A 20,000-nucleotide genomic window follows, 5' to 3' on the forward strand; every position below is an offset into this window, starting at 1 on the left:
GGTTAGGTTGGGTTGGACTGGGTTGGGTTGGGTTAGGCTGGGTTGGGTTAGGTTAGGCTGGGTTGGACTGGGTTGGGTTGGGTTAGGCTGGGTTGGGTTATGTTAGGTTGGGTTAGGCTGGGTTGGGTTGGGTTAGGTTAGCAGGATTAAGTCTAGAAGATGTAGGGGAAGGTGAGGGAAGGAAAGGGGAAAGAAGACGAAGGGAGGAGGGAAGTGGAGGGGAGAGAAGGGGTGGGGGGGGAAGGGAGGTCTGGTTAAAATGAGTCAAATTTTGCTCCACACCACTGTAACTCCTCTCTCTCTCTCTCTCTCTCTCTCTCTCTCTCACCTTGCTCAACCCTTTCAGTACGTGGCGGCCTTCGCAGTGAGTGGCCTAGCGTCCAACTGGGAGAGGGTCGGAAAGCCTTTCAACCCCCTTCTTGGTGAAACTTACGAACTACAGAGGGATAACTACAGGTACGTCTGTCTATCTGCCTATCTGTCTATCTATTCGTCTATCTATCTATCTATCTATCTGTCTGTATGAATTTATCTATTTCTTTTATCTATTTACCTTTGTCTTTTATTTCGTTATTTTTTAAGTTTCCTTGCGCTCCCTCCCATCTTCTCTCTCTCACCCCTCCTTCCTTCCTTACTTCCCTCCCTCCCTCCGTCCTTCCTTCCCTAATTCCCTGCCTCCCTCCGTCCTTCCTTCCTTCCTTTCTCCCTCCTACCTACCTACCAGACTACTTACCTACCTACCTACCTACCGGCTGACCTACCTACCTGCCTAGCTTCCTTCCTTCCTTCTTTTCTTTCTTTCTTTCTTTTTCCCTCCTTCCTTCCTTCCTTCCTTCCTCCCTCCCTCCCTCCCTCCCTCCTATGACACTGATGGAGTTATACGCTGACAGACAATGACTAGTGACATCCTCCTTATTACCTCTCTCTCTCTCTCTCTCTCTCTCTCTCTCTCGGCTATATATATCGTCTTTTTCCCTTTCTCTTCCCCTCCCCTCTTCCTTTCCTGCTTCACCCCCTTCCATCACAATCCCCACTTTCTCTTTCTCTCCCTCCCTCTTCTCTTTTCTCTCTCCCCCACCCTCTGTCTCTCCCTCACCCTCTTTCTCTTTCCCCCACCCTCTTTCTTCCCCTCCCTCCCACATCGTTTCTCAATACCCTTCCCTCTCGCTCCCCTCCCTTCCAGTCTCTCTTCCTCCCACCTCCTCTCTCTTCCTTCATTCCCCTCCTTTCCTTCCTCCTTTCTTCCTCCCCCCCTATCCTTTTCCTATCCTCACCCCCTCCTTCCCCCGTTCCTCTCTCTCCCCCCCTCCCTCCCCCTTTTCTCTCCTCTCTCTTCCTTCCCCCCTCCTCTCTCTCTTCTTACCCCCTCCTCTCTTTCTCTCTTCTCTCAACCTTCTTTCTTCCCTCTTCTCTCCCCTCCCCTCCTTTCCCTCCCCTCCCCTCCCCTCCCCTCCCCCACATCACCGTGAGACACACAACTTTAAGTGTTTCTCCGGCCAGCAAGGTGTGGCCCCTCTCTCTCTCTCTCTCTCTCTCTCTCTCTCTCTCTCTCTCTCAGATTATTGTATTGTCATTTATTTACTCCCCCTTTATCTATCTGTCTATCTATCTATCTATCTATCTATCAATCTATCTATCAATCTATCTATCTATCTATCTGTCTGTCTGTCTATCTCTCCTTCCCTCTCTCACCCCCACCTCTTCCTCTTTTTAATCGTCCAGTTACTCCTCTCTTTATCCTCATTTATTTTCTCTCTCTTCTCTCTCCCATCTTCCTCCCTCACTCTCTCCCTCCCCTCCATCTTTCCTCACTCCCCCTCCTCACTCTCTCCTTCCTCTGTCTCTTCCCTCTCTCTTTATCTATCCGTCTATCTATCTATCTGTCTATCTATTTGTTTTCCTATCTATGGTTTTCCTGGCTTCTTCGATCTTCCCCCCGTCTGTCTGTCTGTCTGTCTGTCTATCTGTCTCTCTCTCTCTGTCTCTCTCTCTCTCTCTCTCTCTCTCTCTGTGTCCTCAGTGAACTGCCTTACTCTCTTCCTCCTCCCCCCCCCTCACTTTCTTTCATTCTGCTCTCTCCTTCTCTCTCTTTTTTCTCTCCCTCCCTTCTTTCTCCCTTCCTGTCTCTCCCTCCTTCCTTCTACTCTCTCTCCCTTGTTTCTCTCTCCTCTTTCCTTCTCTTCTTTCTCTCTCTTTTCTCTTTCCCTCCTTCCCTTCTCTCTCTTCCCTTTCCTCCCTTTTCCTTCCTCTTCCATCCTCCCTTCCTCTCTCTCTCTCTCTCTCTCTCTCTCTCTCTCTCTCTCTCTCTCTCATTCCCTCCCCTCCCCTCCCTTCCCCCCACTCACCTCCTCTTTCTCTCTTTCCATTCCCCTCGCCTCCCCTCCTCTCCTCTCCCCTCTCCTCTCCTCCCCTCGCCTCCCCCTTCACCCCCTTCCTCTTTCTCTCCTTCCACTCCCCTCCCCTCCTCTCCCCTCCCCTCCCCTCCTGTCCCCTCCCCTCCTGTCCCCTCCCCTCCCTCGAGCCACAAGTGAACAATATCGAGAGAGAGAGAGAGAGAGAGAGAGAGAGAGAGAGAGAGAGAGAGAGAGAGAGAGAGAGGTGGGGGGGAGAGAGTGGGGGGAGACAGAGAGAGTGGTGAAGGGAGGGAATGGCGATCGTAGTAGATTTAGATAGATAGATAGAGAGAGAGAGAGAGAGAGAGAGAGAGAGCGTCCCACATTTCCCATTATCTCTTACTACTTGTTTAGATGAGGGGGGGAGGGGGAGGGGGAGGGGGAGGGGGTGTGTGAATGAGAGTGAGTGGTTGTGGTGGAGAGAGAGAGAGAGAGAGAGAGAGAGAGAGGGGGGGGGAGAGAGAGTTAGAGTGAGTGAGATAATGACTGACAGCAGTTTAGTGAGAGACAGCCAGATAGATAGACAGACAGACAGATAGATAGATATATAGGTAGATAGACAGGCAGACAGATAGGTGATAGACAGACACAGTTAGATAGATAGATAAACAGATAGATCGATCAATAAGTGAATGGTTGAGCAGAGAGGGATGTTGAGGAAAATAGAGACAGATAGATAGAAAGAAAGATAGATAGATAGATAGAGAGAGAGAGAGAGAGAGAGAGAGTGAGAGAGAGAGAGAGAGAGAGTGAGAGAGAGAGTTTGTTTTGTCTCATCTGTCTTTCTCCAATTTCTTCCTTCCCTCCCCTTCCTCCTTCCCTCGCCTTCCCTCCTTCCCTCCCCTTCCTCCTTCCCTCGCCTTCCCTCCCCTTCCTCCTTCCCTCCCCTTCCTCCTTCCCTCGCCTTCCCTCCTCTTCCTCCTTCCCTCCCCTTCCTCCTTCCCTCGCCTTCCCTCCTCTTCCTCCTTCCCTCCCCTTCCCTCTTTCTCCCTTCCTTATCTCCTCTTCTCCTCTTCCTCCCCTTCCCTCTTTCTCCCTTCTCTGTCTCCCCTTCTTCTCTTCCTCCTTTCCTCCCCTTCCCTCTTTCTCCTTCCCCTATCTCCCCTTCCCCTCTCCCTCCCTCTTCTGTCATAGTCTCCTCCCTTCCTCTCCTTCTCCCTACTTTTTCTCCCCCCTCCTTTACCTCCCCACCCCTTTTCCCTCCTTTCCTCCCTCCCTCCCTCTTTTCCTCCCTCTCTTACCTTCACATTTCCTTTCCTTCCCCTCCTCCTTCTTCTTCTTTCCTCCCTCCCTTAACTCCCCGGTCCATTCCTCCCTCCCTTTATTCCCCGGTCCATTCCTCCCTCCCTTAACTCCCCGGTCCATTCCTCCCTCCCTTTATTCCCCGGTCCATTCCTCCCTCCCTTAACTCCCCAGTCCATTCCTCCCTCTTTCCTTCCTCTAACCTCCCCTCCCCTCCTTCCCTCTCCCCCTCTCCCTCCCTCCCTCTTCTCACCTCTCCACACCACCTGCCTCCTCTCATGCCAGCCGTTTCCTACTCTTCACCCTTCCTCCCTCCCTCCCTCCCTCCCTCCCTCCCTGTTTTTTCTCTCCCCCGTCTCTCCCTTCTCTTTTCTTCTCTTTATCTTTCTCCTCTCTTTCTCTCTCCATCACATTCTCTCTTTCTCTCTCCAAATCTTCTCTCCATCTCTCCTTGTCTCCTCTTCATCTCTTCTCAGTTCCTTCCTTTACATTCTCTTATTTTTCTCTCCCCTTCACTCTCCTTGTCAGTCTCTCCATTCTCTCCACATATTTTCTCTTATCTCACTCTTCTCTTTCCTTCACTCTCCTTGTCAGTCTCTCCATTCTCTCCACATAATCTCTGTTATTCAATTCTTCTCTGTCCTCCTCTCTCCTTGTCAGTCTATCTCCATTCTCTCCATATATTCTGTCTGTTTTTAAATTCTTCTCTGTCCTCCTCTCTCCTTGTCAGTCTCTCCCCATTCTCTCTCATAGATTTATATTAAGCCAATCCTGTCTCCAGCGCCGTGTGGTGGATAGACTCGGGTTTGTTAAAGCTGTATGGCCGTGTGGAGGGAGTGGATGGAGGGAGGTGGATGAGGAGGATGCGTAGAGGAATGAGGTGGAGAGACAGTGAGGTGGAGAGACAGTGTGGTGGAGACAGTGTGGTGGAGAGATAGTGTGGTGGAGAGACAGTGTGGTGGAGAGACAGTGTGGTGGAGAGACAGTGTGGTGGACACAGTGTGGTGGAGAAAGTGTGGTGGAGAGACAGTGTGGTGGAGAGAAAGTGTGGTGGAGAGACAGTGTGGTGGAGAGAGTGTGGTGGAGAGACAGTGAGGTGGAGAGACGGTGTGGTGGAGAAACAGTGTGGTGGAGAGAAAGTGTGGTGGAGAGACAGTGTGGTGGAGAGAGTGTGGTGGAGAGACAGTGTGGTGGAGAGACAGTGAGGTGGAGAGACAGTGTGGTGGAGAGAGTGTGGTGGAGACAGTGTGGTGGAGAGACAGTGTGGTGGAGAGACAGTGTGGTGGAGAAACAGTGTGGTGGAGAGACAGTGTGGTGGAGACAGTGAGGTGGAGAGACAGTGTGGTGGAGAGACAGTAAGGTGGAGAGAGAGGTGGAGAGATAGTGTGGTGGAGAGACAGTGTGGTGGAGAAACAGTGTGGTGGAGAGAGTGTGGTGGAGAGACAGTGTGGTGGAGAGACAGTGTGGTGGAGAGACAGTGAGGTGGAGAGACAGTGTGGTGGAGAGAGTGTGGTGGAGACAGTGTGGTGGAGAAACAGTGTGGTGGAGAGACAGTGTGGTGGAGAAACAGTGTGGTGGAGAGACAGTGTGGTGGAGAGACAGTGAGGTGGAGAGACAGTGTGGTGGAGAGACAGTAAGGTGGAGAGAGAGGTGGAGAGATAGTGTGGTGGAGAGACAGTGTGGTGGAGAAACAGTGTGGTGGAGAGAGTGTGGTGGAGAGAGTGTGGTGGAGAGACAGTGTGGTGGAGACAGTGAGGTGGAGAGACAGTGTGGTGGAGAGACAGTGCGGTGGAGAGACAGTGAGGTGGAGAGACAGTGTGGTGGAGAGAGTGTGGTGGAGAGACAGTGTGGTGGAGACAGTGAGGTGGAGAGACAGTGTGGTGGAGACAGTGAGGTGGAGAGACAGTGTGGTGGAGAAACAGTGTGGTGGAGAGACAGTGTGGTGGAGACAGTGAGGTGGAGAGACAGTGTGGTGGAGAGACAGTGTGGTGGAGACAGTGCGGTGGAGAGACAGTGAGGTGGAGAGAGTGTGGTGGAGAGACTGAGGTGGAGAGACAGTGTGATGGAGAGACGAACAGATGTTGGAAGTGATGATGATGATGATAAGGATGAGGAAAATGTTGAAAAAGATGATGGAGAGTGTGTGTGTGTGTGTGTGTGTGTGTGTGTGTGTGTGTGTGTGTGTGTGTGTGTGTGTGTGTGTGTGTGTGCGTGTGTGAGCTGCGGGGGGGCGGGCAGCGAAATGGCAGGGGACAGGGCGATTTGTCTGCGGCCACCCATTACGGGATCAAGGCGTCTGACGGTGAATGGATAGACAGATAGATGAGGAGGGGGAGGGGGAGGATGGCGGCGATGATGATGATGCAGATAGATAATGATGATGATAATAATGATGATGATAGTAACTTTTTCCTTTCCCCTCACCAACAGGATAGTGTGTGAGCAGGTGTCTCATCACCCTCCCGTCTCTGCCTTCTACGCCGACTCTGAACACTGGAATTTTCACGGATCCATCCACCCGAAGCTGAAGTTCTGGGGCAAGAGCGTGGAAATTGAACCGAAGGGCGTGCTGACTGTGGAGCTGCCCAAGTGAGTGTGTGGGTGGGGGGTGTTTGTGGGTGTAGGTGTGGGGAGGGGGTGTTTGTGCGTGTGGGGTGGGGGGGTGTAGAGAAGAATGCAGAAAAAACGTGACGGTGGTGATGTTTTGTGTGTGTGTGTGTGTGTGTGTGTGTGTGTGTGTGTGTGCCGTAGCTTCCCCAGTCTTCACGTCCCTCTAACACATCCCTTTCTACGTACACACACAGTCATGGAGAGGCGTACACATGGAGTAACGTGAACTGCTGCGTACATAACATCATCGTGGGGAAGCTGTGGATTGAACAATATGGCTCCATGGAAATTACTAACCATGCTACAGGTCAGTCTTTCTTTATTTCCTTTACTATCTTTCTCTTACTATCTTTCCCTTACTATCTTTTCCCTTACTATCTTTCCCTTTATATCTTTCCCTTCGGTATTGTTAGTCATTTTCCCTTTATAATCGTTTCTTCTTAACCCCTTCTCCATACCTCTCCTTCCCCTGTTCCTCTCCTCCTCTCCTTTCTCCTCTTAACTTTCCCCTCCTCCTCCTCCTCTCATCTCCCTCCTCCTCTTCCCTCCTCTCCTCGCATCTCCTCTCTTCGTCTCATTTCCCTCTTTGACCTCTTGGCTTTCCCCTCTTCCTTCACCCCATCATCATCATCATCATCATCATCATCATCATCATCATCATCATCATCATCATCATCATCTCCCCTACACCATCTTCTTCTACTTCACCTTTCTTCACCCTAATTCTGGACTTTTTCTTCACCTTTCTTCACCCTAATTCTGATATTTTCTTGGCCTTTCTTCACCCTAATTCTGAGTATTTTCTTCATATTTCTTCACCCTAATTCTGAGTTTTTTCTTGGCCTATCTTCACCCTAATTCTGATATTTTCTTGGCCTTTCTTCACCCAAATTCTGAGTACTTTCTTGACATTTCCTCACCCTAATTCTGAGTATTTTCTTTGCCCTGCTTCACCCTAATTCTGATTTTTTTCTTCATCTTTCTTCACCCTAATTCTGAGTTTTTTCTTGGCCTATCTTCACCCTAATTCAGAGTTTTTTTCTTCACCTTTCTTCACCCTAATCTCAAGTTTTATCTCTGCCTCTAAGAAGAATTTCCAGGTGTCTCTGTCTTAACACATGTCTATTGCCACCTTATTCTTCCTCAAATTAATTCTGAGTGACTTTTCTTTTCCAAGTGTCTCTCTCTTAACACATGTCTTTTGCCACCTTATCCTTCCTCAAATGAGTTCTGAGTGACCTTCCTTATCTCTTATCTCTCCCCAGGTCAAGAAATCCCATGTGTCTCTGTCTTAACACATGTCTTTTGCTACCTTATCCTTCCACAAACGAATTCTGAGTGATCTTTCTTTTCTAAGGGTCTCTGTCTTAACACATGTCTATTGCTACCTTATCCTTCCTCAAACGAGTTCTGAGTGACCTTCCTTATCTCTTATCTCTCCCCAGGTCATCGGTGTGTGATAACGTTCAAGACAGCCGGATGGTTCTCTAAGGATTTAAATCGTATCGAAGGATTTATTTACGACAAGAAGTAAGTTTCATTGCTTACGTTTGTACTACGCATCAAACTTAATCATTCTCGTGTACAGTACTATATATATTCATGCACAGTAATATCTATCTGTCTATCTATCTATCTATCTATCTATCTATATTGTGCTTAAATACTCACGTTTGAAGCTGCTGGTTTTGTACTGTGTGGGTGTGTGGGTGTAGGTGGGCTGTATGTGTGGGGGTGAGTGTGGGGTGGTGATGTGTGTGTGTGTGTGGGAGGGTGGGTGTGGGTGCGTTGTGTGTGTGGGTGGGTGTAGGTGTGCTGTGTGGGTGAATGGGTGAATGTGTGTGGGGGGGGTGTGGGAGGGTGGGTATGGGTGCTTTGTGTGTGTGTGTGTTTGTGTGTGTGTGTGTGTGTGTGTGTGTGTGTGTGTGTGTGTGTGTGTGTGTGTGTGTGTGTGTGTGTGTGTGTGTGTACAAATACTCGTGGAAAAAAATGAATGTACAACTACTCGTCATTGTACTCTATATTTAACGTACAAATACACCACTTCTTGAGCCAGCCTACTCTCCACTTTCTGTACACATTAACCTCTCATTCTAGCACTGGTTCTAGGTTCTAGGTTCATTCTAGTAATGGATCTACGTCCTTAAGTTCCACCTTCAACTCGACGTCACTCTCCCTTCATCAACACATCATTCTACCTTCACACATTTACCTCTCATTCTTGTCTCTGAGCTAGGTTTACGTTCTAAATTTATTCTGGCACTGGATCTAGGTTCTAAATTCATTCTGGTACTGGATCTAGGTCCCTAAGTTCCACCACCAGCTCCGTCTCTCTCTCCACTCACCACTCTCCTGTGTTCTTACCCCCAGGAAAAAGAGACATGCTTTTCTATATGGCAAGTGGAGTGAGTTCCTGCGAGCCACAGACATCGACTCCTATGACGAGTACCTAGTGACCAATGCACACAAGTTCAGGTGAGTTGATTAACCCTCTCACGGTCGGGGTAAGTCTAATATCTGTCTAACACCAAGGATTTATTTAGATGGTTTAGTGTGCTTCACCTGACAAAGAGTTGGTTTGACTAGTAACCAAGGAGACTTATTCCTGCCCCGGAGTTCATTGAATTTCTAACCTGACAAAGATCCCTGACCCTCTAAGTCACCCCCCCCTCTCTTTCTCCACCCCATCCCTCCATCTCATCCTTGGTCTTCCCCTCCACCTTACTGACAGACACTCTTCTGGTCAGTCTCTCTCCCTCCTCTCCATCCCATCCTTCCATCTCATCCTTGGTCTCCTCCTCCTCACCCACATACACTCTTCTAGTCAGTCTTTCATTCTCCATCCCTCCACCTCATCCTTGGCCTCCCCCTCCACCTCACCCACATACACTCTTCTAGTCAGTCTTTCATTCTCCATCCCTCCACCTCATCCTTGGCCTCCCCCTCCACCTCACCCACATACACTCTTCTAGCCAGTCTAATTCTCCATGTCCACCCCATCCTTCCACCTCATCCTTGGCCTCCTCCTCCTCACTAACATACACCCATCTAATAAATCACTCCCCATGATCTCCTCTCCCATATTCATCACTCCTGACCCCCTCATTCTCATTCTTCCCCTCCAGACGCAACGACAAGAAGAAGAGTGACGAGGGGCCCTCAGGAGGAACAGCCAGCCCAGCACACGCCCCACGAAAGGTCTTCAAGAAACTCAACTCCATCACGTCCTCCTTCAGAATGACCACTGACGCTGAGGTGAGGGGGGAGGGGGTAGTGGTAGAAGGGGTGGTGGTGGTAGTGGTGGTGGTGGTGGTGGTGGTGTTAGGACTCCATATTATAATTACAAATCATAATAGATAGATAGATAAATAGATAGATAGAGAGACAGATAGAAGCAGAAAGTCAGATGATGAGAAGGTATTGTGTCTGCGAGAATCGAGCAATGCTAAACATGCTTACACACTCTTAACTCAAGGAATGCTTTATAGGCACACGACAGCGCCTAGTGACCATACACACACATACACACATACTCACACACAGGCTTCTAGAACTTTCCAATCACAGGGAACACACGTGATACGACTCCTGTTTCACCAGAATTTAGGAAAGAGAGCGGAGATGGAGGCTAGCCATAGAACAGGCAGGTCGTAGGGAGAAGGGCTTAGCAACTTGGAAGAGAGAGGGAGAGAGAGAGAGAGCGAGACAGGGAGACAGGGACTCTACTCATACTCACTCGTGAGTGAGAGACTTGTTAATATTTCCAAGACAAATAAAAATAGTCCCATACTATTCTTTACCTCTCCTGTCACTACATGACAAATGGGAAAGAAGATTATCTACTTACAAAGCTACTCAAGTATAACAACCGCTCGTCCACAAGTCTAATATATAGAACTCCACAACAAGTAACTACAAAGTCTTTTTATGACAGTGGTGGTGGTAGTGGGAGTAGTAGTAGTAGGTCATTCACTCCACACAAAATTCATGCAGCCAGTTCGATCCCTTCTACACACACACACACACACACACACACACACACACACACACACACACACACACACACACACACACACACAGATAGATAGATAGTTTTATTGACCACAGGTACATTTTACCGTAATAAAAGAAGAACATTTTCTTAGGTCCAATTTACACTAACTAATTTACACACACACACACACACACACACACACACACACACACACACACACACACACACACTGCCGGTGTTTCAGGCGTCTACAGACGAAGGCGATGACGGAGGTGGTAGGTTAGACAGATAGATAAACGACAGATTGACGTGTAGACAGATGGATGAGGAATTTTAATACATTCTCCTTGTCTTTCAGGCCAGTACAGGGGAAGGCGATGACGGAGGAGGGCTGGGTGTGGAGGGGGCACCGCCAGGGCTGGAGGAGTACGAGGGGGAAGGCGGCTACCCACGCACCGACTCCACCTACAGTATTGACATCCCTAACTCCACTACACTATGGGAGGCAGACCCCAGACCCGACCACTCATCACAGGTACACCATCACTATCATCACCATAGTCGTCCTCCTCCTCATCATCATCATCATTATTATCATCATCAGCAGCAGCAGCAGCATAATCATCACCATCATCATTATTCTTAGTAGCCTTGTATCATCATCATCATCATCATCGGCGTCATAGTCAGTCATCGTCATCATTACACCTAACTCATCATCATCATCATCATCATCATCATCATCATCATCATCAGTAACTCCACTACACTGGGAGGCAGACCTAACCATTCATCCCAGGTACATACATTATTCACCTGTTAATTATTTTCAAACGTTTTAATATTAAGATGAGAATTGTCTTCTGCAGAATGTCAATTGATTTGCATCTGTAATTGTATTTATTATTCTTGTATTTTTTACTGTTTTTAGGGTGGTGGGGGGGGGCGTCCATCACCCATTCACTTGATGTAGTGCTGCTTTTAAGTGGCTAAATTAAGTAACAAGCCTAATGGTTTCCTGTAACCTAGGAAACCATTAGAAGGCTGGGTGGTAACCATATAACCAAACATCTGGGTGTTGCGGAGCGTACCATGGTGTCCCTGATAACTGGGTGGAAAGACGCAAATACGGCGTCCATCCAGAAACCAAACCTCCACTCTCATCCTTGTCTTGCTTTTGCAAGCTGTCTTTCACAAGGGAGCATTGGTTCACTGCACAGTACGGCCCTACAGGGATGGTTGCATCTCTGGTGTTGATGGATCTGGGGTTACTCAACAACACCACCACCAGCAACACAGCTTTATACCTTCTGTTGCTTCCTCCTTTCAGTACTACCACTTCACACTGTTTGCCATGTCGCTCAACGAACTCAACGATGAACTCCATCGCAGCCTGGGACCTACTGACTGCAGGTTGGTGCAGAGTTACTCATGGTCTGATATACTTGGCTGGCTTTCCATTGTAATAAGTGAAAACCAATTAATCACTGCAAGAAGTAGGGTTCAGTTACTCAAATTAATACCAGGCTATGTAAGTTTTATAAATACTGAACCTCACTGCTGTTGTCTCTTGTGCTGATTCACGTTACGTTTCTACTTATATGGAAAATTTAGTCATTTTTTTTTAATTGATAAGTTTCCTTTATGTCTCTCCCACCCGTCTTTGTAAACCCATTCGTCTCTCCACCTCCTTGCGCCAGTAACCAACAACCATCCTTCAATTTCATCCTTCAGTTCTTTTTCTTACCTTGTTTTAAATCATTCCCCAGGTTACGTCCGGACATTCGGCTTCTGGAGAACGGTGACATAGATGCTGCAGCCACGGAGAAGGCCCGACTGGAGGAGAAGCAAAGAGATGCTAGGAAAGGCAGGAAAAAGCTGAAGCAGGAGTGGAAGGCAAGGTGAGTGGTGGTAGTAATGGTAGTAGAAGTAGCAGTAGTAGTAATAGCAGTAGTAAAGTTGGTGATGGTACTAGTAGTGACAGTGATGGTGGTGGTGGTGATAGTCGTAGTAGTAATAGTGGTGGTAGTAGCCGTAATAGTAGTGGTAGTAGTAGTAGCAGTGATGATGAGGATGACGGTGATAGCAAGGACATCGTTGATAATGATAATAATGATGATATATTTGTTACAAGCCAAATGGTTTCCTGTACACCAGGAAACCATTTACTACGCTGGGTGGTAACAGTATAACCAAATTTTGGTGCCTGGTGGTTTAGTGGGTAATTACTGTGCTCCAATTGGATTGAGGCGGTGAAGGTTTATATCGAAGGAGTGGCTGGGGTTTATTGCTCACATAATGCCACTCAGGGTAGAGTGAGGCTGGTCACTCTCATCTTAAATGTCGGGACCAACTGCCTAGCCCCGGGCTCCTACGCTCCTCATGGGACAATGTAGGATTGGATGATGGATGGATGGATGGATATATTTGTTCAGCAGATGGTGTGATGATGATAATGACGATGATAACAATAGCGACGATGATAATGATGATTATAATGATGCAGATGTTGATAATGACGATGATATTACTACTACTACTACTACAACAACTACTACTACTACTACTAATGACATCTTTATCCCACAGATGGTTTGAACAAGGCACCAATCCCTTCACGCGGCAGGAGGACTGGCTCTATAGTGGAGGATACTGGGACCGCAATTTTGACCGCACCATCGACATTTTCTGAACACCCAGCCCAGTCCTCACCAAGACCTAAGCCATTTTTGAGGAAGCTAACCCAGTCCTCACCGATTTCCAAGCCATTTTGAGGAAGCTAACCCATCCTCACCAAGACCTAAGCCATTTTTGAGGAAGCTAACCAATCCTCACCAATTTCCAAGCCATTTTGAGGAAGCTTACCTATCCTCACCAACTTGTAAACATTGTGAGAAGTGTCTATCCATCCTCACAGTCATATCTCCATTGTGAGGAATTTTTAGCCATCCTCAGTAACATTTTAAACATTGAGAGAGGTGTGTTTAGCCATCCTCACGGTCATATTTCTCTTCTGAGGACATTACCCATCCTCACGAACATTTAGATATTGAGAGGAGGTCACCCATCCTCACCAAAATATATCTCCATTGTGAGGACGTATAGCCATCCTCACGAACATTGCAACATTGAGAGGGGTTCAGCCATCCTCACCAACATTTAAACACAGAGGGGTTCTAACACTGAGAGGGGTTCAGCCATCCTCACCAACATATTAACATTGAGAGGGGTTCAGCCATCCTCACGAACATTTAAACATAGAGGGGTTCAGCCATCCTCACCAACATTTAAACATAGAGGGGTTCAGCCATCCTCACCAACATTTAAACACAGGGGTTCATCCATCCTCACAGTCGCATCTCCATTCTGAGGACGCCAGCCATCCTCACTAGCATTTTCATTCATCGATTTTGCTGCTTGCTGTTGAAATGTTGCAGGACCACTTCCACCCCTGCAATACCACGACAGTTGCAAAGGCCACACGAGAGAGAGATCATTTGGTTACCGTTGCAACACCCCACATCAACACTACAATGAAAAACACCAACATATATATTTTACCGACAGCTTTCCTTGGGCTGTGTCGCTACTGTTGCTGCTGTAGACGGTTTGGCTTTCATCTGATGGAACTGGGTCACACAGGTTGATTACTAGGTCGTGGTGGCGTGAAATTCAACGATGAGTCTCCTTGGTTACTAGTCAAATCACCTCTCAGAGTACACTTGGCCATTAACTAAGAACTAAGCTGAAAGAGGTTAGGGATTTTTGCCAGTTTAAACATTACAGGTATGAAGTAAGAATGAATCTCCTTGGTCACTAGTCAAATCACACCTCTGTTCTGACTACACTTGGCCATTAACTAAGCTGAAAGGGGTTAGGGATCTGCCATGTTTATAGTTATGGGGTAGGAATGAATCTCCATGGTTACTAGTCAAATCACACCTTTGATCTGACAACACTTGGCCATCAAGCTGAAAGGGGTTAGGGATCTGTCAGGTTTAACACACTGTGAGGTAGGAATGAGTCTCCTTGGTCACTAGTCAAATCAACCCTCTAATCTGACTACACCTGGCCATGAACTGAGCTGGAAGGGTTAGTGATCTTTACCAGCTTAGAGCAAACATGGTATAGTTCCTGGCTGAAAGGAAGTAGCTGAGGTGTCACTAAGATCTTCGCCCTTATTCTCGGCGGTTAAGGAAGTTCCCTGACATCTTTTCCTAACCAACTTATTTTGTTTATTTCACCGTACTGTCATCTTCTGTCACAAACATCCTTCCAGTTTCGTCATAGTCTGCATAACTAACGTTCAAAAAGATATTAACTAGCCATATCCATTAATAAATCGCTAGGGAAGAGGTGTTGGGGAACATCTTAACCGAAGAGAATACGAGCCCTTGTGTCCAGAGTGAATATATTATAATCTTTTCACTCTAACTTGACCTGCAGTTGGCATATTAACATCTTTAATACTGAGCTGTAACTGGATTAACACTAGACTATGATGCTAGTCAAGAAGAAGTGCTATGGCAAGGTTGTACAGCCTGGTATTATCTTCTGCCATTGATATACGTAAAATAAGTTGTAAAAGGACGAAATTCTTGGCCTAGTTAGAGTGAAAGGATTATAGTTTGAAACATGAGTGAAGGAAAAAGTACAGTTTAATGGGAAATCATGTTCATCCCTCCTGTCTCTCTTTCATTGTTGGGAGAGAGAGAGAGAAAGGGGGGGAGAGACGCCAGAATGTGACATAGTGGACAAAGAATCCTTTAATCATTCATCCATGTGTGATAAAAATGTGCATCTTTCTCCTCTACGTCTCAAACAGCCTCCGCTCCACTGATGAGAGAGGCAGGAGTGGAGGGGAGGGGGGTGTAGAATTGTGCAACTAATTGTACACACTGGGTTGAAAAAGTTGAGTTGTGAAATATGAAGTAGTATTGGTTTAGGCCTTGTAGGGATGATATTGTGTAGTTATGGAGAGGATGTAAAGCGTAGTAGTGTCGTATTTTGTAACTGAACTGCGTAAAATAAGCTGCAAAAGGACGAAAAATTTTGCCACGTTAAGGTGAACGAACTGTTGGTGTTGTGGAGATAAAGGTGTGATAGTTGTGATATGGAGGGGAGAGAGCGATGTAGTAGTGTTATATTTTGCTATTGAGCTGCGTGATATAAGCTGCAAAGGGGCGAAAAATTTTGACAAGTTAGGGTGAATAGAGTGTAGGTATTTGTAGGGGTGTATATGTGGGTGGCAGTGTATCTCTAGTTGCTCATCAGGTTAGTTCAGTGTTGTGTGTTGAGTGTAGGTGTGTTGCTGTGTGTATACCGTGTCAGTGTGTTGCTATATACCGCCCGGCATTGTCCACGATCACGCCATCCCTCTGTTTTGACCATGTACAGGATATTTTAAACTTATATTACACCCAAACATTTCTGATCAATATTACACTTTATCACAAACATTTCTGATCAGTATTATACTATTACAAACATCTTAGAGCAATATTACACTTTATTACATACGTTTCAAACATTACACTCAAACATTACATTTCAAACATTACACTCACACATTACGATCGAAATTTCTGATCAGTACTACACTTCATTACAAACATTTCTGATCAGTATTACACTATTACAAACATTTTAGAGCAATATTACACTTTTTTACAAACATTTCAAATCAGTATTACACTTTATTACAAACATTTTAAGTTAATATTACACCTTATTACCTCTCACGTCCTTCCACTCCTCCCAGTACTCCTTCACTTCAACTCTATCACTTCTAACAATAGCTACTTTATTTTCAACTGATGGAACTGGACCAATTACTTAAAAAACAAGTTGTGGATGTGTGAAATTCAGTGAGTCATAGTTAGGAGGTAGGAATGGGTCTCCTTGGTCACTAGCCAAATCAGCCCTCCAGTCTAACTACACTTGGCTATCAACTGAGCTGAAAGGGGTTTGGGATCTTTGTAAGGTTAGAAGTGACAAAACAATTCTTATATAGAGTTAGAATGAGGGAGTTAGAGTGAGAGAGATAGAATGAGGAGTTAGAGTGAGGGAGTCACAGTGAGGAAGTTAAAGTGAGGGAGTATGGGTAAGTGTGGAAGGTAGAGTGAGTATGTATGGCGAGGTGTGAGTTGTGACGGAGTATATTTGTATTTTGGAAAGCATTATGTCACTACGCCGCATACGTTACATTCATTCAGTATTTCCAGTCACCAGGGATCACACTATACACTCATTCACGATATTTATTCACCCATATTATACATTGGCTTTATATTTTTCACTGTTCAAAGATAGGATGTATGCTGGGTGTACTGACGGTGAAATATCAAGATTTAATATTGTATAAACACCACGTTGGTTTAATATCTACTGTTTTTTTTTTTTTTAAGAATACAATTTTTTTTTAGTACAGTGGCCAAAAAAGAAAGAAAAAAGAAAAATAACACCTGCTTATGGCCGCAGGTAAGAAGATATATATTTTAACCGGGTGATTCAAAAGTTACATGCCATTCACAGTGTTATGCAGTAATTTATACCACACCGTATGATCACATGTTTGTTTCCAGAGTAAGGATATTATAGTTAGGATATTTCTGTATTGATACGTTGTATAGTAAAGGTCATATAGAGTGTGGTGTGTGTGTGTGTGTTAGGGGGAGGGCAGCGTAACGGCAGGGACTGGGCGACATGGAGGCGATTTATTTGTGGCCGCCTCTTACTGGATTAAGGCGTCTGGCTATAGATAGAAGAAAACTGAATACGTGAAAGTGTGGAAATATTTGTTATAATTTCCAAAGCTAAATGTAAAAAAGAAATGTTGTGATAATGGAATATATGTGGATTTGCTGGTCTTGCTGATTGTACTGTGGTATGCAGGCTAATGACGTCAAAGGATTATTGGTATGTTATGAGAGAGAGAGAGAGAGAGAGAGAGGCTTCATCAGACTTCTCTCTCAGTTGCTCCAGAGTTGCCCCAAGCGTTGCAGTGGACTGCCTTAAGGAAGCACATATCACGGTAATCTATAACACGGTATTTTGACGGTAACACTGATCTGGTCGGGTGTTAAGGATTTTGGCGCCATAGATGCACCGGGGAAGAGGGAGGGGGAGGCCGAGGAAGAGTTGGAGGGATGGGGTGGAGAGGTATATGAGAGAGGGGGGTGTGAGTTGGAAGCAGGGCAGTGAAATGGCGGGGGACAGGGTGACGTGGAGGCGATTTGTTTGTGGCCACCCCAAACGGGATTGAGGCGTCTGGCAATAGATAGATAGATGCATATGATTCTTGTATTCTGTCTAATGCGTTGTATCTGCAGGATCGTAGCCAGGCTTTTCGAAGGTGGGGGGGGGGATCTTCTCTGCCAAATCTTCACTTACACAACAGTCGGCTGGTCAAAGGTGTGCTGTAGTCTTGCTGTGGGGGTCTGGGTGGGTGGATAAGTGACGGTAAGAAGCAGTACAAAATTCTGAACAACGGGGAGTGACTTAATTTCCGCTGATATTAAAAAGAAAAAATAATACTATGAGGAAACGCACCTTTAGGCAGATGAGGGGGGCGTCCCATCCTCTCAACCCCCCCCCCTCCCTGGCTACGGTCCTGATCTGCCTTCTTGTATTCAGTCTATTTTGTATTCTAAAGCGTTGTATTCTGGCTACTGTGTTGTATTCTAAAGTTGTATTCTGGCTTCTGTGTTGTATTCTGAAGTTGTATTCTGGCTACTGTTGTATTCTAAAGTTGTATTCTGGCTACTCTGTTGTATTCTAAAGTCTTGTATTCTGACCATTTTTTTCAAGTGAGGGATGAGAACTGAGCTGAACTAGAGAATTTATATATAGTATGTCAATAAGTATGCTAAGAAATATACTATGTGGGTGAGGTATACTAAGGAATATGCTATGTGGGTGAGGTATACTAAGGAATATGCTATGTGGGTGAGGTATACTAAGGAAATATGCTATGCGGGTGAGGTATACTAAGGAAATATGCTATGTGGGTGAGGTATACTAAGGAATATGCTATGTGGATGAAGTATACTAAGGAAATATGCTATGTGGGTGAGATATACTAAGGAATATGCTATGTGGATGAACTGAACTTAGGATTGTGTATATATAATGAACAGAACTTGAACATATATATTTTTAGAGTGAACTATACTTGGCCTATGTTCACCTTTAACTATACAGGCACTATGTACAACCAGTCCTGTATAATACACCATCATCACCATCATCATCATGTAGTCCCCATCCCTACCCTTTGCCTGTAATATAATGTTAGTATATCAAGACCTCCTCATTACAAGCTCTGCATTCTGGTCAGCTGTATGGAGGCTTCTTTGCACTTCTTCGTTACTAATTTATTTTTGAATACCCCCTGGTACTATGAATTTTTCGGGCACAATAAATCCTTCACCATACATTGTTCAGAACTGCCCATTTATTTTATTTTATTTTTTTCATTTTTTTTTTATTTTTATAAAGGTGAATAGTCAGTTTTACCCCAATTTACTATATTATTTGTATGGAAAATGTTGTGGTATATTGGAAAACAGTGCTAATTTATAACGACTTCTGACTGTACAATATGACTACATTAATTTTGTTACCTCAGTCCTCTCCCGAATGTTGTATAGGAAATCTGTGTCCATATTGCAAAGATAAAACACACAAGGGATGGTATGGTGTGGTATACAGATTTTATCACACAGGGAGAGGTCATACACTCTGTCCAACTCAACTTGTATAATTGCCGTCTGTCCATGTTGAATACCGAGTTGTAACAAGAGATCAGTGCTGATCCTGGTGGGCACAAACAAGTGCTGTGGAAGGATGTGCAGCTGTGGTATTGTACGTACTGTCACCGACCTGTAAGAAGAGATTAACACTAGACTCAGGTGCCAGGCACACACAATGCTATGGGAAAGATGTACAGCCATAAAGATGTGTTCACATGACATTGGGCAATCTGAAATAGGTTGAAAAATTATGAAAACGTCAGTCATGTTACAGGGTCAGAGCCAGGATTGCTAATATAGGATGAACAAAGAGTTCTTTAGGAGGGTGTGGGTGTATTCCCCCAGATATTTGGAGTGACCATTGGTGTGGCCAGATATATTTCAGGGGTGGCCAGTGCCACCTTGGCCACCCCTCTGGCTACGCCACAGCTAAGTTAAGGTGTACAGACCACAGCAAGCCTCTTGAGCTGACAAGAATGTGGACCAAAGCATCTTAGCCAGCCAGTCATGTCACAACGCTGCTCTGACGTCAGTTCAAACTGTATATGATAAAGACGAACACGGTCAAGTTACCACCTTCAGTCTCATGTTTGTCCTCCTCTTCTTGCCAACCCGGACGATTTCACTCAACCCCGGAAAGATGTGCAGGAGTGAAGGGGTTGATGCAGGCTGTCTCTAACCCCTCCAGTCCCACAGCCACCCTCACACTCAAAAATATCTTCAGGGGAAGCAAAAGTAAACCAGAAAACGAATACGTAAGATTGAAGGTGTTAACGTACAGAACTGAGCAATAAATGTCCGCTTCCTCCCCACCCCCAAAAATTGTAGTTCCTCCCCAGTTTATATATATCTTTAGGAAGCACTTGTGAGATATTGATGGGCTTATCAGTGTGTAGATATGAGGCGTTATCGTAGTGGCGGGGGTGTTAGATAAGAAAAAATAAATGCTGTACTAGGAGCGAGATTCACAAATACACTTGCGATTTGTTCCATCTCGTAACTTGGATT

At 45.7% G+C, this 20,000-nt stretch overlaps 1 protein-coding gene across 1 annotated transcript in view; it reads left to right on the forward strand.

Moving 5' to 3' along the window:
* Positions 1 to 12,931, forward strand: part of LOC145416268 (oxysterol-binding protein-related protein 1-like) — a 63,958-nt gene extending 51,027 nt beyond the window's left edge. Inside the window, exons 15-24 of the mRNA XM_080285267.1 lie at positions 347 to 456; positions 6,066 to 6,224; positions 6,440 to 6,552; positions 7,691 to 7,775; positions 8,616 to 8,720; positions 9,371 to 9,500; positions 10,598 to 10,774; positions 11,570 to 11,652; positions 12,009 to 12,140; positions 12,829 to 12,931. Of these exons, the coding sequence (XP_080141393.1) occupies positions 347 to 456; positions 6,066 to 6,224; positions 6,440 to 6,552; positions 7,691 to 7,775; positions 8,616 to 8,720; positions 9,371 to 9,500; positions 10,598 to 10,774; positions 11,570 to 11,652; positions 12,009 to 12,140; positions 12,829 to 12,931 (1,197 nt within the window). The remainder of the gene's footprint in view (positions 1 to 346; positions 457 to 6,065; positions 6,225 to 6,439; positions 6,553 to 7,690; positions 7,776 to 8,615; positions 8,721 to 9,370; positions 9,501 to 10,597; positions 10,775 to 11,569; positions 11,653 to 12,008; positions 12,141 to 12,828) is intronic.
* Positions 12,932 to 20,000: the final 7,069 nt, after the last annotated feature.

Source organism: Coenobita brevimanus, chromosome 105 (assembly GCF_032717465.1).
Source record: "Coenobita brevimanus isolate Jiangsu-jjx chromosome 105, ASM3271746v2, whole genome shotgun sequence".
Taxonomy (NCBI): Eukaryota; Metazoa; Arthropoda; class Malacostraca; order Decapoda; family Coenobitidae; genus Coenobita; species Coenobita brevimanus.